General features: G+C 42.8%; 1 protein-coding gene across 2 annotated transcripts; it reads left to right on the forward strand.

The window, feature by feature from the left end:
* The first annotated feature begins 1,835 nt into the window (after positions 1-1,835).
* Positions 1,836-18,288, forward strand: CREBL2 (cAMP responsive element binding protein like 2). 2 transcript variants are annotated; one of them, XR_012633367.1, is made up of 5 exons: positions 1,836-2,004; positions 12,028-12,225; positions 13,369-13,516; positions 16,895-17,017; positions 17,586-18,288. XR_012633367.1 is itself a non-coding variant. In XM_074901807.1 (4 exons), exons 1-4 carry the CDS (start codon positions 1,990-1,992, stop codon positions 17,588-17,590), a joined length of 366 nt encoding a protein of 121 aa, XP_074757908.1. In that variant the 5' UTR covers positions 1,836-1,989; the 3' UTR covers positions 17,591-18,283. The 2 variants fall into 2 exon arrangements, 1 of the variants encoding a protein (XP_074757908.1); XM_074901807.1 differs by lacking the exon at positions 16,895-17,017 and having other exon boundaries at positions 17,586-18,283.
* Positions 18,289-24,770: the final 6,482 nt, after the last annotated feature.

The raw sequence follows: 24,770 nt of genomic DNA on the forward strand, positions 1-24,770 counted from the left end.
CTGTTCTTTTGCACAGACTCCCATTCAATTTGCATGCTCGTATTCATCCGGGACGACAGCAGAAAAGCAGAAACACGTATTTTTGGATGTTCCGTGCTAAAATATGAAAGCTCTTAAGTGTTCAGGCAGGGAACTTGTGCTTATCTTGGTCAGAAGCTGAGACTTCTGCTTCTTAAGTGATATAAAGCAGAATGGGTAGTGTGGGGTAATCTAGTGGAAGGAGAAGATGCAGCTGTAACTTTAATTTGTTGGTTACAAGGATTCTGGCCTTTCTGAATCAGCATCAGGGCTCTGTCTAATCTCCTTCCTCCACTCATGTTGCAACAGAGGGTTGCCTAAGTGAGCTATGTTGGCTTTTTGCCACTCAATATTTCCCTTCACCAGGGAAACCCCCAACTGGCTTTTAAAGCCAGCTTTCTGGCCCCAGGATAGTGCCAAAGGTGGTACAGGGCACCTCACCACCTTCTTCAAGAATTTGAAGGCAAAGATGGGGGAGGGGATCACAGAAGACAACCTAGGCAAGCTCATAGCAAGCTATTCACTCCACTTCATTAGCTGATGCCTCTTGCTTAACATACTGATCAACCTTGCTTTTAAATTTATTTTTTTTTTCTTCCACGGGCAGAGTTGTAAGAACTGATACATCAGTTTTGGACATGCGAATAGGAAGCAGTGTGCAAACTGCCTTCAACAACTGAAAAGCATATAAGCTTATAGAAAAAAAAAAAAAAAAAAGCCGCTTATAAAAGTGCTTTCTCTCTGCCATCCAGCAAGCATATCCCTCCAAGAGGAAGGTCTGTGATTCAGGGGGAAAATCCCATGACAAAGCCTTTAGCCCTAACAATTGCATGGAAGAGTGATTAAGTCATGGGAAACTCTTGTGAATAGAGTTGCACGAATAAAAAGAAACATGCAGCAACATGAAACATGCCTAGCTTCAGGTTTCACCGCGAACTTGAAACACGGACCGTGTTTACAGAGTTGTTCACTGGGGTACACGTGTCTTTTGAGCAAGCAGGGGCCTAATTTCAAGGGACCTGGGACGCACACACACATGCACCGTTTGGCTTTGCATCAAAAACATTCAACATTAATGTTTTCTGGTATGGGTTGACATGAAAAGGAAAGGAAACCTGGTGTTCTCAAAGGATAAATCTCAAAGATTCTTCAGATGTGGGGTGGCTTGGCATCGCGGTCCGTGTGTACACCACACAGCCTCCAAGTGACCAGGAAGACTCAGTTCTGTCTTCAGGAACTCGAAGAGCAAAGCAAGGCAAATAAAAGCAGAAAACTTGATTTTTTAATTTTTTTTTTTTTTTTTTTAAATGCTCAAGCCGTTACACGGCCCGGCTCTGTAACAATCCCCAGAGGCTGCCGCGGGGCAGGGCTGCAGTCAGGCACACCGGTGAGCTTAGACACATCAGCAGCAGGAAAGACTAAGGTTAAAATTAGGGCTCGGAGCTCCAGAGAGCCTGTGCGAGAGTCACAACCCACAGTGACCCTCACGGAGGACTGCAGATAGCCGAGGGCGGGCGGAGGAGCCGCCCGGGGCTGAGGAAAACGCCCGACCCTGAAGGGAGGGACGGAGCCCGCCCCGCCGCGGTGAGGCGGAAAAGCCCGCGGAGCATTCTGGGAAACGTAGTTTTCCCGCCCAGCGGTGCGGGGACCAATCGTCGCGCCGCTCGCCGCCGCGGGGCCTGCTGGGAGTTGTAGTTTATCCGGCCCCCATATGGGCAGCAACCAATGGCTGCGCGGCCTGGCAAGACTACATTTCCCAGCGTGCACCGCTCCGCCGCTGCTCCTCCGCCCTCCCAGCGCGGGGCGGGGAGGGCGGCTGTAAACAAACAGGGCGGCGGGCGATGGCGGCGGCGGCGGGCCGCGCTGGGGGGCTGTGAGCGCCGGTCGGCGTCGGGGCGAGGGGTAGCGGCTCCGGTGCGCTCTCCGTGGAGGGGCTGCGGCGGTGGTGCGGGGCTGGGCCTGCCGGCACACATGGATGACAGCAAGGTAAGGGGCTGCGGGGCCCGCCCCGGGGGCTGGGGCCGGTTTGGAGCCGAGGGCAGCCGGTGGGGCGGCGCGTTGGTGCGGGGAGCCTGGGGAGCCCTCCTGAGCTTGAGGGGTTCAGGCTGCAAGCGGTGTGCAGGTGTGTGATGTAAACCCCCACAAAGCCTCCTGACAGTTATTAGCGAACTGCGAGTGAGCTGAGTGTTCCTGCTAAAGGTTCTTGAAGTAACCTTCTCTGAAATCGCCTCTCGAAGGCCTCTGGTCGCTGCCGGTGGGAAGGAGGGGTTGTCCCCTTCCTTCTCCTCCCTTGCCGCATACAGTGGAGCTGCAGCGCTCAGGTGCCGGTTCTGGCTTTTCCTTAAAGCTCCAGGCACGGGCTAAAGGCTGTGGTCTGGTGCAGTGGATCATAGCACCGTGAATTTCTTAGATAAATAGCAACTGTGGACAAATGGTAAGCTATTAGGGTCGGAGTTTGGGTTGCAGCCTTGTAATGAGTGCTGGTGCTTCGATTCTTCCTGCATTTTCTTACGGGAACAACACAGTGGCATCCCTGAAGGTATATAAATCTTCCATTTAAGCAGAGCAAAATATCAGAAGGTGCGTGAGGATTGCCCCTTCTGGCTGCTTGCACCGGGGTGCCTCTAAAGCAGGACCTGCAGGGCCTGTGAGGACTAAGAAAATAACTGCTGTGTTCATTCAGTGCAGCATTTTTTAACTGAAACTCCCGGTTGTTTGGGTATTTCAGCTCACTAGAGTGGTGGTTATGGTAGTATCCTGGCGTTTGTGCTGGAGATAGCTTAAGGCCCCAAGAGTGACCTTAAGATAAGCTGTGAGGCAGCTGTTTTCTGACTTGTAATAAATTCTGAGCTTGGCTTTAGTATTAAAACTAGTCATGTTGTAGTTGTATGCCTGGGGTACCTTATTTCTTCTCAAGCTACCTGGTTTTCTTCCTCTTTGAGCTTTACTAAACCAAAATTGCACTGTCTGTACTGATCCGCCTTAATTCAAAAGGGAAAAAATACTTGATGTAATTTCTTAAGAAATAAATCTAAGAAATTTAGAAGCGTTCAGTAATTTGGCAGTATAAAGGATCACATAATGGATTGTAAGAATATGAAAGGTTCATGGTAACTTGCCAAATTAACATATATACTATTTGGTTTTATTGAGGCCTTATCTGAAAGATATGAAGGGGAGTTGGGGGGAATCTGCATCACTGAAGACAACCGAATGCTCACAACTGAGAACTGCATGAAAGTTGGTGTAATCAGTAGTTTAAAAGAGCCAGAAAATTCATTTCTGGAGGTATATACAGTTTGGGAGTATTAACTGATTTTTATTTCTTTCACTGTTAAGAACAGTTCATTTTTCCTGTATCAGAATTAACTTCTAACAGATAACTTCTGGATTTTTTTATTTAAAAAATAATTTTTGGTCTATTGTTGTGTCTTGTGGAGTCCTGATAATCTGCTTTTTTTCTGAAATATTTTGGGATGCATTTACTGAATAAATTAAATCTTTTCACCCACTCAGTAAGACAGGTCTTTGCTCTTTTTTTTTCTTTGCAAAATTGGTGTTGAGTGAAGAAAAAACCAAAAGCAGAGTAGAATATTTACTCTTCCTATCTTCAGTCTCAAGGGCAGTTTCCTAGTATGATGTTTTTATTTAATACTTGCTGCTGAGATACTTTGTGAAGACTGTGGCATTGAAAAGGGTCCTGCCCAGAGCTACTGGGTGTGGCTGTACCTAAGGAAAACTTTGAAAGCTTTTGTTACCTCAGCAGGTTTTTCATTAGGTAATAGTCTTGGGCTGTATCAGATCCTTCTATCTCTGCTGAAAATAGCTGATATTAGTCAGTAAGCGCCTGCTGCTCTGAAAGGCTTTAACTGTAGTTGTTCTGAAGGGCTGTGGTTCCTTTCAGAACAAGTTCATGAGGCTGCAGGTTGTCCTAAGGGTTTGGTGGCTCTGTTAAGAGCATGTTGCTGTGTCAGGATGAGGTAAGCACTATTTGTACTTTATTATTTGTGTGGTCTTACAGCTTGAGCCAGAGTGTCCTCGAAATCTTCTAAAAGTTCCCCTGAGTCACGTTTTCCTCCTTATTAAGAGGGTTGGCAGGCCTAATCAGAGAGTCTTATCTGTGCGTTGAACGAGTGTGACACTGAAAGGAATTTCCCTGTAAAAACTGAGATAACTAAACTGCATTAGTAAAGTAACTGTTCTATAGCTGCATCCACCCAAATTCAGTGTTTTCCTTCATTTGCATGACATAAAGAATTTAGAATTGGGCTTGCAGGTTGTAATGTTTTCCCTAATTCTTAGTGTGCTATAATTTAGCCTTACCTATTTTGAGAGCATTAGAAAAATGGTTCATTGTTACATACTTGTCAAAATGGGAAGTAAATAATAAGAAATAAAGGGAGAGGTTGAATATCTGAATGTCAGATGTAGAAAAATTTCGTGTTCCAGTTATAAAGGATGTTCTTAAATTATTCACACAAAAAAACCCCAACCAAAGCCCAAATATACCTTCTCTTCTTTTTCCTATAGAGTTGCTTTGAAACTAGATCTTATTCGAATACTGGTCTCACTTCTCCTTGGTGGGGTTTGAACTATTGGTGTGCAAGGGGAAGAGTTTAGTGATGTAGCTGTTCCTTGGCAATTAATCTCTGTTAAAATATCATACCTCTGAATTAAATTAAATATAAATTAAATAAATAAAATATGAAAATAAAATACCTCTGAAGTGTTTAGACGCAGGAAAAAGGAGAAATTCTGTCACTGATTTCAGCCTTTATAGGTGGAATTACTTGGTTAGCTTACAAGACTACATATAACATTATACATTTGTTATATACTTTGGGAAGCAGGGGGTTTGTATTACAATAAGTATTTTTCATATTTTTGTTAGTTGATAAATAACTTGTTGGTAACTGTTAAAATACAGTTCTACATAGCTAGCTGCAATCTTTTGTATTAATTACATAAGTTTTTATCGGATACATGATGGCAATACTTATGTGAGTAATTAACACCTCAGTTTATGGGTAGAAATGAGAAATCAAAAAAATCCATAACAGTAGATCACTTTTGTTATTCCAGTGAAATTAAAAACAAGCAAACAAAACGCAAACCACCAACAATAAAAATGGCTGAGGTTGCCCTCTTATTACAGATATCCTTGTCCTATAAGGAAGAAATGGCTTTAGTTTTCAAAAAGTTTAGATTAAATGTATTTTTCTTCAAAAATAATCTGAGCTGAGCCAAAACACGAGTGAGTAGATTGAGTTTTAAGGAAAAGTGCATTTTGGAGACAATTATTATATTTTAAATGGTATTTTTTAATTTAAAGTGGAATTTAAAAAAAAAAATGTCGTGCATCGTTCTTAATCTTAGCAGTGGAATGTAGTAATTGATTACTTTTTTACATGGGAATGAAACTTTAGTGAAAAGCACCCAACAGCTTTTTAAAATGCCTTGCTAGTTCAAGGCGGCTACTTATATTTGTTGGATATACAAAGGAATGTAAAAAAACAGGCTTAGGAAAACTTTTTGTTACCCAGTTCTGATGACAATAGCCCAGTCCACCTTTTCTAGAATAGTAGATCTCAATCTCTTGCATTTGTTTTAATTCCAGGTTAGTTTCTCAACTTTGAACAGACTGGTTCTTGGTTGTTGGCTTTCTTTTGCTTGTAAAGAAATTGCTGCACCCTCTAAATGAAGAAGCAAACTCCTTTATACCTGTAAAAGAGGCTGTGGCTGTTGAAAGCTGGTGCTCTAGCTCAGACTGTTCGCTCTTCATCGGGCTAGTCCCAGGGCCTTGGGCAAGGACATTGGTCTTGAGGTCTGATTATTTCTAAACTTCCACAAATTTGCAATGCGTGAAGTGAAAGACAAACCTTTAAATAGGTATGGTCAGAGTGGTTTTGCATGTTAACTGAGCCTGAAAATAAACTGTTCGTATGGGGCATTTATATTTATGGATCGAGCATCTGTTGGTGTCTTGCTCTGGTGTTTGTGCAGCCTTCCCCTTTTGGGGGAGCACTTGGTGTTAGGGCAGGGGAAGGCCCACAGCAGCCTGGCTTTGAAACATCAAATACCCAGTCATGTGAGGTCCCAAGGGGAATTTTGTTGGAAGCCGTAATTATGGGGATGCAGACATCACTTGGAGGGAGTGTGGAAGCAAGTCAGAGGTAACCTATTGTGCTTAACATTGAGAGCTTGATGGGTCTTCGTTGGTGAGATGTCCTCAAGCAGGCTCTGCCAGTGCCCCTTGTGGTTGTGGGTGCCCAGGATCACAAAGAGAGGAGCGCTCTCCCAGTCGATCTTGGAATCCACTCTGAGGAATGCTTGAATGCCGCAGCAGGGACTGAGAGCTAGTGCAGAGAGCAAAGCACAGGATCTGTTTTCATAATGACCTCCGTTGTTAATGAGGTGGGTTCCTATGTTTTCACCCTTCAGGGCTTTTTCAGAGTATGAAGCTTTGCGAAGTGCTGGAGAAGTCTCCCACCTGGGATCATGTCTAAATGTAAAGTGCTCTCATTGCTGCTTGCTTGGAAATATAAAGCCTAAATAGCTTTGATTATAATTTGAGATGGGCAATTCAAACTCCTCCAATGTTGTAACAAGTCACTGCTCAGCATTGCTCAGATGACACGTCAGCTTTCTCACGTTTGCAATGAGTGTGTGAAATGGATGAGTTTAAACCCTATAGAACAGCTAGAACGGTTTTATTTAATAATTGCAGCAGGTAGGAGGATACACGTGTGGTGTTATTTGACCCACCCTATTGCCTGTTTGGAGCTCTAACAGAGAGAGGTTTAAAGAAGTGCCAGGGTTCTGTTAGTGTGAACTGGGAGAGCACTTGTGGCATGTTGGTGGACATGCTTCCAGATGTCAGGCCATAAGTCCTGCTTCTGGGGAAGAGGAGGACTCATCTGCTGAGTGGTGAGGTTTCATCTGGGTGATTGCTGATTCCTGCCCTGCACCTTAACGCTCATCCATCTTGACTTGCGGATCCTTGAGTAACACTTTATGAAAATTTGATATTTATTCCTAGCTTATACTTTTTTAAAATAGGCGTTTCAGCAAAGATAGTCTTCTTTACACATCTGTGCTAAAGATTGCATTCTTAGTCTGCTAATTGCTTTGTACGATTAAAGTTTTAGGATTCATTTCTGTTGACATATCTGCTTAAGACTTAAAAGTGTTTGCTCACTAAATAATATCTTACATTTTTGGATCATTATTGAATGCATTTTTCCTGCCAGTGAAAGTTAACTAAATAATCTGTGTTAAGCATATAAAATGTCATGCAGTGGAAGAATAACCAGCATGGGTTTTATATGGCTACTGCGAATGGTATGCTATAATTTAGCAGATCAGGTAACTTAATCTTTATTAGGAGACTTCTGACCAACTTCATTTGATTACTAGTTTTGAGAAAGTGTTTGCAATGCAGCATTTAGATTTTGTTTCTTCCTAATCATTTTAATAGTTTTATATAAATTCTGTAGATGATCATCAGCTCCGTGCTAAGTTAAATTCTACAGACCTATACCTTCAGCCACCACTAATGCAACCAGGAGATGATTCCTTAAGCTGGATCTCAAGTACTGGTTGATAGAGCACTTAAGAGCTACTTGGAACCGAGAGCTGCTGGGAGATGCCAAACTAGTCAATTGGATCATCACTGCTGATCAGTGCTTCAGATAGTATTGTTTTAATCTTCCAGATCGTTCAAAATCTGCAGATGTCAGGTGAGCCCAGCTTTATCACAATCTTCTAACTGAGTGTGAATGCTAGGATCCATGTTACGCACGCATCTTCTTAAAGAGGACCTCTCCATCACACAATCCAGCAGTGCTTCTGGGGAGATCTACTGAATCCCTCTAATAGAAAATCCAGAAATCTGAGGGCTTTTTCTATATTGGGCAAAGTCATTGCAGCTATTTCCAGTTCCAGATCGACTAATTTTGTACCTGAACACTGATGCCAGACAAGAATGATGTTATGGTCCAAGTACTGTATTAAAAAGGAGGGGAATTATGTTCTATTTTCTGAAGTCTGAATGACCTGAAATAGGAACTTGGTCGGATTTCTGACAAATGCGTGTCATTATTCATATTTTTCTGACAAATTTCATGATGAAAGTTGTTCTGGGTCTTGATTTCATATGACTCCCTGAAAAAAACCAAATCCCTACTGCTAAATGCTAATAGATCACATCCCTTTATAAACTCCGGAAGAATACAGAAGGAATAAAGAATGTTTACTTGCTTGTTTTTTCTTGGTCTGCTGCCATGTTCAACATCAGCTAGCACTTCTTCTTTGTCTTCTTTCTGTCACATCAGCATAGCAACTGAGTAGGCAAACCTGACTAGAAGCCAGGGAGATATGGTAATGTGGGATGGTGGCAAAGGATTTATCGGGCTTCTTTTTCCCCAGTTGGGTTGCTTAAGGTTACAGCAGGAGCTTCTAAATAATGGTGAGAAAAAACTTAAGGATGCAGGGTTTGATTAAATCACTTCTCAAACTAGTTGTGCAGGGTGATGCCTAGTTGTATGGTGAACACCAATTTAGGAGCCACGAAGACAAGTTTGAGTCTTTCAGGATGGTGTGAAGGCAGGTTATTAGGGCCTTACTGCTTAAAGTCAGTTAAAAGAGAAGGAAGCTTTTAATTATTTCCATAGTCCTGGTGGTTAGAGCGTTGGCAAGCAATGACCCAAGGGGTACAAGCCTTTTTCCTCCCAGAAGAGAGCTTGTGTGCAGGACTTTCAAAAGATCTTGGGGGAGAGAGAGCAATTAGTACAGCTATCTGTAGAAAGCTCTCTACAGGGACTAAAGGGAAAGCAATTAACTGATAATGGTGAATCCAAGATGCATTTGCAATGTGCAAAGCGGCCTACACCAGCGCCTAATTTCAAGTGCCTGCAGCTGTTTATGTCCACATCTCTAGATCTGTCCATAAAAATATGCCTTTAAACTCAGCGTATATGAGCTCATTTGATATCGTATTAGCGTAAAGATCCGTTCTCCCTTGCCCCTTTTCTGTGTTGATGTGACCCCTGCCTTTAAAAAAGGGCACCAGCTGCCTGTAAACATACACAAGATGTTTTAAAATAACAGGCCCTTAAAAATAAATTATTCTGCGAGATTGTGGTGTTGGATAAATTTAACTGCTGTGAAGCTGTGCTGCTTGCGAGTGCTTTTCGTCGCCAGTGCCTACCCAAGATGCTGGCTGTGGAAAGGTTGGGTGCTATTTGCCAGTAGCTTTAACTTGGCTGGTTGTGAGAAACAGTGTGGTAGCAACTAGTCACCTGCCTGACATTGTGGTGAAAGGGCACGGCTGGGACCAAGATTTGAGTTATTATTTTGTTTGTGTGGCAGCGTGTGATGTGCTGGGACTCTGACCTTGGGTGCTAGCTCACTCTTCTAGAGGGTCAGAACTAAGAGTGGCAAAGGTCTTTTGAGAGAGCTGGAGTGTATGTCTCGACAAGACCTTATCTAGCTCTTGAATGCAAAGATTTGCTTTAAACTCCCTTGCATTGGCACAGAAAAGCCTCAGGTGCTAAAAGCCTTTGAGAACTGAAGTACTTTGGCTGTAGTGTGTAATGTAATATCCAGAAATCTTTCAAGTGCAAGTAATAATAGGTAGCAAATTGTGAGTTCCTACAGTTCCTCCTGGGAAGACTGTGTGTATTTCTAAGTCCGGCTGAGCTAGGAATACAGATCACACCACGCATAAATGTAAGCATGATCCCATGAGAGGACAGAGCTGTGCTTGTCATGCCTCAAAGGGGACAGTCACTTTCCTTTCTTTGGAGCTTCTTTTCCCCTTGGCCATGGCTGGTTAGTTTTATCCTACCTCGGTGAATATTGTACCTGAACTAGAAGATTTTAAGGAGAACACCTTGGTGGAGGGAATGGATTATTCAAACTGTGTTCAGCAGTTTAAATGTGGAAGAGCTTGATTTTTTTTCTTTGCTTTTCTGAATGTGTTTGTTTCATTATCACTAGATGTCCATTAAGTACTTTCTGTTCCTCTATTTGCTTGTGGTAGGCAGTTACTCCTGAATAAATTAGGAGAGGCAATATATAGAGGGTAGGATTATGTTGGCATGTGACTGTTGACTCGCTTTCCAAAGAAAGAATAGGCTCAATTGTATGATCCTTTTTTTCCCTTCTTTCTAGCACATCAGTTCACTATGTTATTGTTTTTGTTGCAGCCCGCTAAGTTTATAGAACAAGTGACTTCTTTGAATGTCAAAGCCAACTTATTTTGTAGCATCACACAGTAAAAAGTGGGATTTTTTTAATGATGAACTCTATTTTGAACACTGCCTATTAGAAAAAGTCACATCTGTGTGCAGTATGGTGAAACACTAAGCCAGCAGTGAAATTCTTGTGTGTATTAGGTGTGTTTCTCCACACGCCCTCCATTCAAACAGTGTGGTCAGAATGCAAATAGAGAGAAATCCTCGCTTTGGAAAGGAGACGGAGGTGCGTAGCTGATGTAATGTTTACAGGGCGATACTACCCAATGGCCCGTGTACTCAGTTTCAGACCATATTTAAGACTTTCTTGTGCTGTGCTCTCATGTTAGGGGTAACGTATTTGGGTGGGGAAGCATAGAATAAATACTGAGGAAACTAATCCTTTTTTTTTTTTTTTTTTAAATTTATAGCAAGAGAAACTTTCAGACCTGTAAAAAAGGAGCCACAAAGAAGAGGGGAAAATGATTGCAAAGTCAGCACACTATAGGACAAGAAACTAGAGGGTTACATTTCTACAAGGGAGATCTAAATTAGGCACTGGGAGAGTTGAACACTGGGATAAGTTGCACGAGGAGCACAGTTTTCTGAGGAGACAGTTTTCCAGGCTGTGTAATAATATTTTGAAGGTAAATGTGGCCAGAGCGGTTAGGTACAACTGGAGTAGAAGCAGCAGAAGTAGGACTCTGTGTAACTGATTTTCCCATTTCATAAAAATCCTCAGAAGATTTCTTTGAAAGAAGCTGAGTCTGAGGAAGCTCAGATGGCTAGTGAATAATTCTGACAAGTTTCATCTTTAGTGTAGGCTGAAACTGTGGTCATTTCATTGCAGCAAAGTTAAGTTTTGGATTCTATTGATACATAAAAATATTTGTTTTCTTCCAAATTAAAGCATCAAACTCCATAATATACTATTTCTACAGCTGGCAAGTATTAGGACAGGGGTTGTAGTGAAACTGTTTTAATATTACCTACAAGTTGACTATCATCTCCGTCTCCCAGATATTCTTCTAGATAAGTAGTGTGCCTGGTTCTGGGCTCCCCAGTACAAGAGAGATATGGAGCCACTGTAGAGAATCCAGCAAAAGGCCACTAAGATGATGAAGGGACTGGAGCATCTCTCCTACAAAGGAAGGCTGAGAAGGCTGGAGCCATCTAGCCTGGAGAAGAGAAGACTCAGGGGATCTCGTGTACAAATACCTGATAGGGAGGGTATAAAGAAGATGGAGACAGGCTCTCTTCAGTGGTACCCAGTGCCAGGACTGGAGGCAATGGGTGGAAACTGGAACACAGGAGGGTCTGTCTGAACATCAGGAAATGCCTTTTTACTGTGAGGGTGACTGAGCACTAACAGAGGTTGCCCAGAGGGCTGGTGGAGTCTTCCTCCTTGGAGATATTCAGAAGCCATCTGGACATGGTCCTGGGCAGGCCCTGCTTGAGCAGCGGGGGTTGGACCGGGTGACTGTGGAGGTCTCTGCCAACCTCAACCGCTCTGTGGAGCTCCTCCAAATCAGATTAGTAGCATTTACAATAGGACTGCTTAAACACCCACTTCTCTTTGAAGTCATATCCCTCCCTTTTGTTTTTGATGCCATCACTGAAAACTTCATACCTCAGCCCACTTATTTCCTCTGTTGCTCCAGAATCAGTGAAAGTATACACAAGATTTTCTACTTGAGACACCTAGTAGGCACGATGACATGGTTACAGCATTACCTTTGCAGAACAGGATCTTTACTGTACCCTTCCTTTCCAGGTGGTTGGAGGCAAGGTAAAGAAACCAGGCAAGCGAGGTCGCAAACCAGCCAAAATAGACTTGAAGGCAAAACTTGAAAGAAGCCGTCAGAGTGCGAGAGAGTGCAGAGCCAGGAAGAAGCTGAGGTACCAGTACCTGGAAGAGCTGGTTTCAAGCAGGGAACGAGCCATCTGCGCACTCAGAGAAGAGCTTGAAATGGTAAGAAACTATTATGTAACCTAACCCTCAATATTGTGTGGAACCTGTCCTCGTGGACATTTGTTCTCAAAATCACTGTGAGAGCGGGATTTGGCCAGCCCTAAGGTATCAAAGCATCAGTAACAGATGCATTCAGCTGTTTGCCTACTTTGCACGTTGAATACGAACCTCGTGTCACAAGTTATGCGCTGGTATTGAACCAGAAGCAAGCACAGAAAGTGCCGTTGCAGATGAGTCTGTTCTCTTTGAAGTGTTTGTTTTGGAAAACCTCTGACAGAGGTAGAAAGAGATAAAAGGTGGAAGGAGCTGTGATAAAATAAAATATCAAGGGGAAACATACATCCACAATGTGTCATTGCTTCCCACGGACCTTTGTCTCTGTCAGGGAGGTTGATTCTTGCAGCATATTCTCTGTGTAGATGGTTGCACAGCTGTCCTGTGTTCCAGCACGTATAAGATGGGTGTCTTGGCCAAATAAGCTGCATTAACTGAAGAGAATGTTTCATCTGGAAGTACAGACTCAGCTCCTCGGTGATACTGAGATGAAATTTCACTGGCGCTGAGGATATTGCCTTGACCTTGCGTTAGGCTTGTTTGAATAGGCGGGGCTTATCACCACAAGTGAACGGGGTTAGGATTGGGTGGAAGGTCAGCCAGCTGACCACAGGTTTTTCGGTGTGCTTCAGGGTTTGCCAACAAGGAGTTTAAGATGCGGGAACTAGGAATAAGGCACATGTGCTGTAACCGTGCCTTGCACGATCAGAAAGGACCTTTTACTAGTCAGTCAGCCCCAGAGTCATGTGAAATACTTGTTTTTAATAGGCCATGAACTGGAACGGTATTCTGGCATGCCAGCAGCGAGAATATGCACAAAGTGTTCCATGTTGTTTAATAATTACAGTATTGTGCCTAGTCCTGCCACTGAGTAGCAGTTTAGTGACTGAAACAGGATTTACTGAGGCCAGGTATGCAACCATGGACACGTGCTTAGCTCATTAGTGCACTGCAGTTTTGTAAGAGGCTTCAGCCCAATAAATTCAAACCTTAAATGAATAATACCGGAAGGTAAAGATTACAGCTCTGTTTTGTCTGCTAATGTGATCCTGGCAGTTTGCTAATGCCTAATGTGTTTGCATATTTCAGTACAAGCAGTGGTGCATGGCGATGGACCAAGGGAAAATCCCCTCTGAAATAAAAGCCCTGCTAACTGGAGAGGAGCAAGGCAAAGCACAGCAGAACTCAACCAAACTTGCCAAGGCTGGGAAGACAGAAGCAAACAGCAGCAATCCCTGTAAGTATCCAGCCTGGGATTAATTCCTATTTTGTTACATCTTTTGTGGTGTAGGAGGATGGTTATGGTGTGGGAAGAAACATCAGGATGTGCTTTTGGGCACAAATAGTTGATTGAGGCAAAGAGCTTAGTGGGTGGTACAATGACTTTGTGTAATGTTTACATGGACAACACAGAAATTACACTAGCTAGGAAGCTGGGCAGTTACTTTAACAGAAGACTCAGTCTTTGTGTTTCACCGAGGCCTGTGGAGACCTGTGAAGACCTGAGACCTTAATCTTTTACAGCATTTTCTGTTTTCCTAGTGCACGGTAAATGGAGCACATGAAACATAATTGAATTTTTGAAACTCCATCAAGAAAACATTATTCTAGCTGCAAGCACTCAAAAGTGAGAAATGTCGGACTTGGGATTTCCTATAGAGTCTTCTTTCTGCCTCATCTGTGCTTGTCTAGGGAGTGAAATAAGGTTCTTCTGGGAATTGAAAAGTGAAAAGATCACGTGATATTAAGTCTCATTCCTGATATGTACACGCAAAGGAACGGAGTTAAGGCATAGCAGGGGTGATTCTCTATCTCATACTCTAATTTTGTAATACATCATGCTGCACTTTAAATTCCACTTGACTGTAATTTTTTTTTTTTAATAGGAAGACCTAGCTTTATCTTTTTAAGAAACAACATGAAAACCACACTTGTAACTGTAAAAATCTTCCCCCACGGTGCATCATTCACAGGAGGCTGCTGCAGAACCTTCTGCACTGCAGCAGAGATATCTTGGTAGCTAGCAGAAGGCTGTTGTGAGAGAAGTGGATGCATCCCCAGAGGCAGGGGGAAGGATCCCAGTCTGCTGGCTTCTCTTTGCTCCTCCCCACATGAAACTCTTTGATCATGGTGTTCCTAAGCCTGCATGGAGTGAGGCTCTTGGGGTAACAGGTGTTTGTGTAAGCGGAGCCTTGTTCTTCCTCTACACCACCCTCCCCAAATACAGCTACAGCAGCTTTTGGGCATTCCCAGTAAGAAATGGGGGCTGCTTTTGTGTCAGAGCCCAGAATTAGACTAGCTTCGTGGTCAGTTACGTCGTTGATAACCAATGTGGGAGCCTGAGAGGATCTTGTAACAGCTTTGCTAAAGCCAAATGGAGCTCTGTAGGTCGAGGAGAAGGAACTGCATCCAAAGCTTTCAGTAAGAAGGTTTATAGTAATGTAATTTGTAACCTAAATAAAGATGTTGCTCTTAGCATCCTTTTATAATGCAGTATGTCTTTTGTGTTATTGAGAATCTTAAAGAGGTACTAGGTATATTCCCTGCTTCTGCCCATACCTCTCTGGCAGGATTTTGCAGGATTTTTCCTACCCTCCATGCTCTTAGTGAGATAGTCAAAGCATGCCCCTCCACTCCCCCAGTGGCACAGCTGCCATCTCCTCCTGCCCGTCGTGCCCTGCTGTCTGTCTGTCTCTACCTACACTTGGGGCCCTGATACCTTTCTAGACAGCAACTTTATGTGAATTCTGCTGTGCTGTCCTGGTTTCCTAGCCAAAGATAACGCCAAGAACTGGCAGCAAGAACAACAAGTTGCATCAGTTCTGTTTTATGATGAGAGGTGATGGCAAAAGGCTTGTGGGCTGATATATTCATCCCAGATATTGAGAGAAAACCTGCCACTTTCCTTAGACCACTCTTTCTCCTGTACATGCTTTTGGCATTTATATGATGCAATGTGGAGAGTGGAGCTCTTGGGATTTTCAGTGGAGGTTTTGCTGACTTATTCTGGGTTTGGTTTGTGACGATACCTTTCGCTGTATTTTATGAAATGCATGGAACGCTTTTTAATCTTAGGGTTTTTTCTTTGTTTCGTAGAATAAATACTATAATGAATGACTTCGCTAGACTGAATGTTGCCTTCTTTTTATTGAACTAATTGGGTCTGTTTAGCATTATCTCAATTCAGAATTACTCAAAAGCACTGGAAATAATAAAGTGCCGTATTTCAGTCTACAGCACAGTTGTTTTCAGAATTCCATTCTGAGCACTCATCTATTAATCCTTAAGGCATGGTTTTACGTTTATTCTCTAGACCCACCACACATGTATTTAGTTAGCAATTGCTAGAAATGTTGCATAGACATGGAAAACTATTATGAAAGGTTATGTAACACTGAAGAGGAGATGGGGAGGATACGAGGGTTCCCCTCTACCCTGTGTTTTAAGCTCCAAGCTGCAATTTGTCCTGAAAGATCACAACAAATCCAAACCCATAAGTTTGGGGATTTCTGCCTGTGTTGAATGCTTGCCTGTCCTTTTTCTGGATTCTCTAGAGAAAAAACCTGAACTAGGCCAGCTGTCCAGAACTACACTCTGGGAACCTTGCGGTTGGATTTATAACATGATCATGCCAGAGGTGTAATATATTATTTTTGGTTAGAATTAGACTTATGTGGTCTAGTTTCAAATGCAAACTATGCATTGTAATTAAACATATATTTCAAATGTTATGTGTATACTTAGTCTTCCTGAATCAGGGATGTAGAAAACATGCAGAGGAGTTGCAGTATGCATGGCCAGAACAGCTTCACTCAGCACTAGGTAATGTGATGAACGCAGCTCTGATCTCACTAGAAATACCCTACTTGCTTTCTTCCCTCCACTTGTTCTTTGTTTCACTTTCTGTGATTCCAAACAAGAAACTTCTCAGTTTTATGGAAGAAACAGAAAGTTGGAATTTCTCATTGTGATGAGCAACAGTTTTCATCTGTTCCCTGTCACAGTGGCTCCTGCTTCTTGGCTTAGCCAGCAGTTGGCATTACAGGACCGTGTTTGGCAAGCCTGGGCCCAGCTCTGTGGCACAAATAGTGGCATCCGTGTTCTAACAGGTTTTTTGTGCTTCATGCAGATGGGACAGAAGGCTTGTTACAGCCTACATCATCTTAAACTGCTTCCTTATTTGTCCTGCAAGTCAAAATATGTGTGACACAGAGGTTCTAACCACAATTTTCCAACCTTCTGTAGATGCCATAATTAATTACAAAATGTAGGATCCTCAGCAACAATAATTAGATGATTTCTGTGACTTCCATCGCATGGCAGATCGTGCTTTGTTATAGATGTTCTGGCCTTAGATGGATCTCCGGGAATCCTTATTTTGGAGTTCGACGTTTAGCAGTTCCCCCTGAAAAGAAAGAGAAATGTTTGTGGTTTGTGCTCATTTGATACTCTAATTCTTACAGTCTTCATCCACATTGAGGTTGGCTTCTAGAAGCGATACAACCAGTTCCTCTGGCTAGGAGTCTCATATAGTACCCTAAATAATGGAGGATGGTGTAGTCTTACCCTCATTTTGTGCAACATGGGTACAGCCTTCCACCCATTTCTCCTGCAGTGAGTGTGTGCAGCTGGTTCTCTCTCACAAACACTGAAGAAAGGAAATAAGCCTGGAAATGCTTCCTTTTCCCACTTGCCATGGAAATCTAGTGGTCAGCTAGAACCATTTGCCCAGCTAAAGGTGGGTATCTCACGGAAACTATCCACAGTCTTCAAAAAAACCCGCTGTCTGTAGTATTCGGTGCTAAAAACAATGCTAGAACTGTTACAGTAAGGTGTAATAAGGCTGAACTCAATTGATGCTGATGTATTAAGCACTGTACAGTTACATTAATCCTTTTGGAGAATGTAACCCAAGGATTTACCAGATAGTGAAAACTTCATAAGAAAAAACATGCAATAAGTCTTGTCTTTTTTATAGGCTGTGTATGTGCTTTGAACATAGAATCCTGAAAAATGAAGTGGATACATCTAATCGACTTGTCAGTTAACTGAGAACATTTTGTAATTTTATGTAAAAAAATAAATAAAAATCAGTCTGCTTTCATAATCTGATAACAAAACGTGTTTGTCAAAGAATCAGTAAGTGTGTTTCGAAAGGCTATTATATCAGAGGCGTTTGGGATTTTTTTAATGTATTAGATAAATTTCAAAAAGCTTTTCTCTTTCTTGACAGCTGAAACCTGACTAGCCCTGTGAGAGTGCCTGTGACTGACTTGTTTTTCCCTTTTTTCCCATCTACATTTTAGGGTGAAGATTAACCTACATCAATAACGAATCTAGTTCTTCCTGGCATCCCGTGAAGAGATGGAAAAGATCTGGCATCAAAGTTCCATTTGCTACTCCTCAAAAAATTATAATCTCTAGAATTAGCTATAAAATGACTGTTAATATAAGGACCAAATGTTTGAGACTAAAAATGCAGAGAAATCAGAGGAAAAGCTGAAATAAGAACCCTAGCCCTTCTCATTATGCTTAAGAGTTGCAGCATGAGTGGCAGAGGATCGGCTGATGTAGAAATCCCCGTTGTAGGTAAGCAAGGCAAAACACCAGCTTGTGAGTCTCCTGCTGTTAGTGTCACTGAGTATTAATTTCTTGTAAGTTATGTCACTAACTGAATTTCTTGTATGACTCTGAAATTGTATGAGAAAACAGAAGCTTGTAATCTGCAGTGAAATCTGAGGTATCCTGAAAATCTGAATATCCTGAATCAATTCAATTGATGCTGTATTTATGGAATGTATAGATTTGTATATAGAGATAAAGAATTTGTAGTATCAGTTCTAGTCATCGCCTTAAGCAATTTCTGCAAAGGCTGTCGCTTGATATTATTTATACCATTATTTGTATTTTCTTTAAATTGTAACTAGAAAATGCTGTCATTGTTCAGCTAATGATTTTCAGCAACACTTCATTAAAAAAAAAAAATTCAACCTAAACAACTGACTTGAAGTTTCTTTTTTTCCTCCATAAAAAGCACTTTGGAGGTGGAAGCTCTGCTTCCATAACTAGTGCAACGTTAACCCTGGGGTTTTTTTGTGTCTGCTTGTCACTCATGACTGGCTTGTGTATGATCTCTTTGTAGTAAGATGGGTAATGGTGACGTTCTTAACTGTGCTGCAGCTTACAGGTATTCTGATGATGAAATAATTTTGTGAGTAAACGACTACCAGTGGATTATAAAATGTGCGTTTTCATGAGGCAGGCTGTTTGCTGTGAATAGAAATAGCTTGCTCTGAAAGGTGACTTCTTCCATCTTTCTGACGGCAACTTTCAAAATACATTTCGATCAAGTTATACAGTGCTGGTGAGAGCAGTGCTGCGTGTTCCTGTGGTAGAGCATACCAGCAATGTCCTCCGTCCTCACCGTTTCCATGCTGTGAATGCCTGCTGATGTAAGAACAATTCTTTCCCACTCCCTATCGAACGTAGATCCTGCCGTGTTGCTAGGTCAGTGTTTTCTGGTTTGCATTTCTGGACTTTTTCTTTCCTCTCCCCTTTGAAGTCTATTTTTTTGTTGCACATTCCTTTTTTTCCTACAGAAACAGAGTCTTCTGTGAATCTCCTTTCTTCCCCAAGTGGCCTGGCAGCTATTTTCAAAAGCTGTCAAGGGTTTATTTTCCAGAGAACTACATGAAAACGTGAGTTATTCTGCCGTTTCTCTCTGCACACATGCTGTACCACACCCACCAACTCGCACTGAGTACCCACACCTCTTGCATTTTAATCTCTCTGCAACATGGGTGTAAATACCCCGTATGCGTTGCAAGCTCTTAGTAGTATCATCACCCTTTGTAGCTCAGGACCCACTTCTTGTTCCTCTGCATAGTCTAGTGGAATCTGTACTGATACCAGCTCACTCCAGAGCAGTTGTTAGCTTGTTCCCATGTTGTTCTGTTCAACTGTGTGATCAGGAGGAAGGCAATGCTGTTAGCAGACGGTGATGACATCATTGCCCAGATGTAGATGTTGGGCGTGTGTTCTGCTACTCACAAAGTTTTAAGTCTTTTTTCCCTTGAAACATTGAGATTTAGATAATTCTGTTACTTGTATTTCAGTAAAATTCAAGGTTGCCCAGCATTTTCACCAGTGACAGTGGTTTTGAACAAAAGGGCAAGTTCCGCTTGGGTTTACGTACCTGAAATGCTCCATGGAGCTGGGGCGGGAATTCATTTGTGAGAGGGAAAATTTTGGCCCAAGGGCCTTTATCTCATGAACATCAACCAGAAGAGGTTTCATTGAAGTAAATAGAACAACAGTGTTTGTTTTCCATTTAAACCCTGTCTGGGATCTCAGATGGAGATATCGCCTTGATTTCTGATCAGCTAATTACCCTTGTGTCAATTATTTGTGTAAACCTTCTCAAGGTGATAGCTGGCTCACGCTGCAGGGATCAATTGATGAGAACAGAGCGGGTTACCATTCTCATGTCACATTTCTCATGACTTTATTCTCAGGGTTTCCTGCCTTCCAAAATAAAATAGCAATTAGCTTTTTAATTACTAGTGTACCAATGGAACCGAAGTGGATTGCTGCGGGTGTTTGAGAAACAGCCAATTAACTACTTCGGCTTTCTTGATCTTGTGTCTTTTCGCAGTAGCTGCTCCGTGTTGTCATCGTTTCAATCCAGTGGCCCTAAAGGAGTGGCATTGTTAATGGTGCTGATACTGTCTACACACGCTGGCAGATAAAAAAGGCTGACTGACAGCTGGAGAATGATGATGAAGGTTGTCTGTTTTAATCCCTCTGCCGTGAACTTTTCTCGCGTGGAATGAGCACAGTTGCAGTTCTGTGGATGTATTAATAAAAAAAAAACGTAGGCAGAATGATGAATGGCCTCTTGTGATGGCTTGCATTCACGCTGCGTTTTTTTAAATCATGCTCTTTGCATGAAATGAGTCCTGTAAACAAAACAAATACCTATTATTAACAGCTTTGCCTTGGTCTGTTACAAATACCATCACCAGCTGTAACTTTAAATATCACGGGTTAACATGGATTAAAATGATTGTTACTGTAAAACCTCTTTTTCCCTGTCTTCATTTGTATCTGTTTTCAGACGTCTACGAGAATTTTCTAAAGCAGCAATTTCAAGTGGATTGGAAAGGAAGGAGAGAAGTGCAGGGATTGTCAAGGATGCTTCTAGGTGTCATTTCTTCCACGTGTGCCACTTTCCTGTCTCATGCTTGGTTTGAAGCTCTGTGTGGAGATGGTAAGAGTGGAGCGGAGGATCCGTGCTGATGAACTCCAATTTCTTTTCTGCTGTGGGGAGCTGACCACCAGCCTTCCAAGGAGCATTGGGAGCTTCTGTGCTCACAACTTTATTATAAAGGAGCAGGGAAAACTCATCGTGTTGTGTTTCTCTTGTAGCGATCAGGCTACAAGAAAGAATCAAGTGTGGGGCTTATGCTTGGCAGGAATCATGTGGGTAGGTGACACTTAGAGCTTTGTTGTGTTGGTGGGTGAAAAACCTTTTCCATCAAGGAGTTTTATACATATAGGGCATGTTGTAGATTTCTCAACAAACGAAAAATAGATTATTTTCTTAACTAGCATGTCTGAGAGATTCTGTAAAATACCTAAACTGAGCAGTTTCTGAAAGTAATATTCATTAAAACTGAGTTTAGTCAGGTGAGCTTGAAACACTAATACTCAGTTTTGATGTCTTTGGCTTGAAATAGGAGCATTGCCACTCATTTCTTACACAGCTTCTGCCCCTATAATATTTGGAAAACTTTCTCATGTGCTATCAGTTTTAAAAGCCAGATTTTTACCAGCTGAGGATTGTATATAAATTAAATGAGAATGTAAATTAAATGAGGATTGCAGCCTCTTTGCAAAAACTCTCGTGCTGCAAGTGTACAGCAGAAGGCTTGGCACTGTGGAGGTGCCTCACAGGTGCCTCCTAAGAGATATTTGTGAGTCGGGTGTCCAAATCTAAGTTACGCTCTATGTTTTAAGTTAAAAACCTTAGAGCAATAAAGTGTGTTATTAGGGAAATTCAGAAGGAAGTCATCCTGAAAACTAAGATGAGAATGCTACTGGTCTAACGATCACAGGGAAAAATACTGGATGTAAGCGCTCTGTAAAGAGCAAGGAATGCTCTTATTTCTAGATCAGTGTGACAGGCGGGTAGATGGGATCTGTGAGGAGCTTTTCTCTGTCTAGGTCATTGTTTCTCCCTTCACCAAGCAGGATTTTAGACTAAAGAGAGGTACCACCTCCTAGAAAGCTTTCTGCCTGCTAATGGTGAGGTTGCACTGAATTTGCTTCCATAAATGTGCAGTGTGAGCTGGAACTGTGCAAGGTGGGTGGTAGTGTAGGGCCCGTGCACACTCTGCTCGTACTGCAAAAGCCATTGCTGTAAGTACATCCATGATGAAATATGATACTCAACTATATTTTAAAAAATGTTTACTAATATGAATAGATCTTTTTAATAGAGGAAAGAGATCATTATCTCCCATGAAGACAAAACTCCAAATGCTTTGTTACCTGGATAGGAATTTCTCATTACATGATCTACAAGTGGGAAGTGGTCTTTGAAGACACAACTAGGTAACTTGGCCATCAAAAACCATTGTTTGGCTATCAGAAGCTGGCTAACAACAGGGTTAGGATATGTGGGGGCTGCTTGGGGCCAATAAACGGTGGTGTGGAGTGGTAGTGGAAAGGCAGAATGTTTTTCATCACACCCAGGACTGAAGTTCTCAGGTGGGACTTGCAGAGGTGCTGTTGTAGGTTCAAGAGCATTTTGTGGAGAGGCACCTTGTGCTGCATCACCCTCCTTTGAAATATTTCGAAACATGTGCCTATCTGACTCTTTTCTGGCCTGCATTGAAGTGGTGGCTGCCTTCTGCTGGTGCCCTAAAATTTTGCGTGGTTTAGTTCTGAAAACTCGATGCTTTCTGCTGTAGGCTGGTGCTGATGGTGCAATGCCTGGTATGAGGGCCAATGGCTGCAGCCCCAATGTCCCCCCTCTTAAGGAAGAAAAATACACAACCTCAAGACTTCATTCTGGGAAAGATGCCCTGGAGTAATATGAAAGACCAAGTCAAGAATGTTGACAGCAGATCAGCTGCTGGCAGTGCGGAGAGTTAATAAAAAAATCAGGGCTACTCCTACTGCATTAACAGTGTGCCCAGGTGGCCAAGAAAGCCACGGCATCCTGGTGTGTATCAGCATTAGTGTGACCAGCAGAACTGGGAGGTGACAGTCCCCCTGTGCTCTGCACTGGTGAGGCCACACCTGGAGGTTGTGTCCAGGTTTGGGCACCTCAATCCCAGAGAGATCTGGAGGGGCTGGAGCGAGGGCAGAGGAGGGCAACGAGGCTGGGGAAGGGCTGGAGAATCAATCCTGTGAGGAGCCAGGGCAGGAGCTGGGAGTGTTCAGTGTGAGGAGGAGGAGGCTGAGGGGAGCCCTCATCCCTCTCTGCAGCTCCTGACAGGACATTGCAGAGAGGCTGGGGCTGGGCTCTGCTCCCAGGGGATCAGGGACAGGACAAGAGGGAACGGCTGGAAACTGCCACAGGGGAGGGTCAGGCTGGGCAGGAGGGAAAATGTTTCCCAGCAAGAGTGGTCAGAGAGTGGAACAGGCTGCCCAGGGAGGGGGCAGTTCCCATCCCTGGGGGGGTTTCAGGGCCGTTGGGATGAGCTGTGGGGGGATGTGGTGTAGGGGAGAACTTTGTAGAGTGGGACTGAGGGTTGGACTCGATGATCCCGAGGGGCTTTTCCAACCTGAATGATTCTACGACAGCTAACTGGTAAATAATCTGAAACCTTGCTAGCTCTAGTTATCACTTAATTGTTTTCCTTCCTGTATTTGGATCAGTACAGAGAGGGACTCTGCAGAGTATGTATGGCAGAGGAGATGGTCAGTCTCCAGGGCTGAAGAGAAGTGCTGTAAGGCCTTTGGAAATAAGATGGGTAATTACATCCATCTGTATGTGGCCTCTGCTGACTAATTCTACATGGCTTCAAAAAAAACCCCCTGTCCTTCCTCCCCAAAAGATGGAAACAAAAGTGTCTTGCTCTTACTTGTACATGCAGTGAAAAATCTAGTGTCTGGCCTGGCATGAGACAAGGACAAATTAAATTATTTAGTAATTATTTTTTTTTCTATTCCCCTGCAAACATAGAACCAAATCAAGAGCTGCTCTAAAATGGCTGAGATGCTGAACACGGAGGAATTACTGCTGTCTATGCCACTTCTGAATTTTATCCAGGGATGGGTTTCATGAGAGAACTGAAGGAAGACTTTGTGTGTGTTAGCAGTAGTGTAGAATAAATCTGTGTTTTAGTTCAGGCTGCTCACCAGAAGGTGACATTTATATAACAATCTTCCAGTAGGTGTGTTATGTTTTACTAGAAGCCAGTTCAAATAAATCTTATGTAATTTATAATGGCCCATTCCACAACACTTGCTAGGTTGAAAAGAGCCAACTAATAAAGACATATTAACTTACAGAATCACTTAGGGGGCTAATAACCCTTCCTTTGAGCGTATGGGTCTGGCTTTAATAAACTTCAAATCTGCTTTTTGTTCTTTTAAACAGGAAGGATCTAATATCGAGAAAAGCTGAGCACTCAGATTTTCAGCTAAAATCAATGGCGTGTGTTCAACACCTTGGAAAACCAACTCCTAAATCAATGTCAATTAGATCAGAAGTCAAACTGGTTGAGTTGAGGAGACTGAAAAAACTCAGGGGATTCTTAACTGGGCATATGGAAACTCTTAAGTCCAATTATGGGTGATAGCCACCTCGCTATCACCTCTGGGAGGCTGGCTGAAAAATAGGTTCAAGTGGTGTGTGTCTGCTTCTCACTAGCCCCCACCCCTCAACTGGAAACTTTAAAAATATGTTTAACCAAAAAGTCCAACTTTCTGCTGAAATAAATAGGGGAGGACATAATTTGACAATTTGTAATAGTAATTCCTGAGTGCAAGCCACTTAATACCAAAAGTAAACAGCACTGGTGGAATTTCCACTTAACGGGTGTCTGCTTAACAGAAAAAAAAATGTTTAATGGTTGGCACTGTGTCATGTTCTTACACAGAAAACATTTCAGGCTAAGGGCTGAATGGGCTACAGATCCAGGAGTCCTCTCTCCCAGAACTGCTGCTTTGCAGATGGGGTTGATGTGTGTTTGTGAACCAGGAATTTTTGTTTGCTCCCTGCCAAACCTGTCCTGATAACTTCTGCCAGCTTCAGCCCACGTCTGCACGCTTACACACATGCTCACGGACACGCAGACATACCCACGCAGGAGCAGTGGTCAGTGTCCTGGGCACCTCACCAACCTTTCCGGGGTGCAGGGGTGTCTTGAGAGCTGGTGAACTCAACGAAGCTGGTGAAGGACCTAGAGAATCAATCCTGTGAGAAGCCATGAAAGGAGCTGGGAGTGTTCAGTGTGAGGAGGAGGAGGCTGAGGGGA

The sequence above is a fragment of the Athene noctua genome, chromosome 3 (genome assembly GCF_965140245.1).
Source record: "Athene noctua chromosome 3, bAthNoc1.hap1.1, whole genome shotgun sequence".
Taxonomy (NCBI): Eukaryota; Metazoa; Chordata; class Aves; order Strigiformes; family Strigidae; genus Athene; species Athene noctua.

Bases quoted from the DNA above. Each gene is read 5' to 3' on its own strand.
- CREBL2 (XM_074901807.1), top strand. The intron at 12,226-13,368 runs GTAAGAAACTAT...TGCATATTTCAG, and splicing joins TCAGAGAAGAGCTTGAAATG to TACAAGCAGTGGTGCATGGC.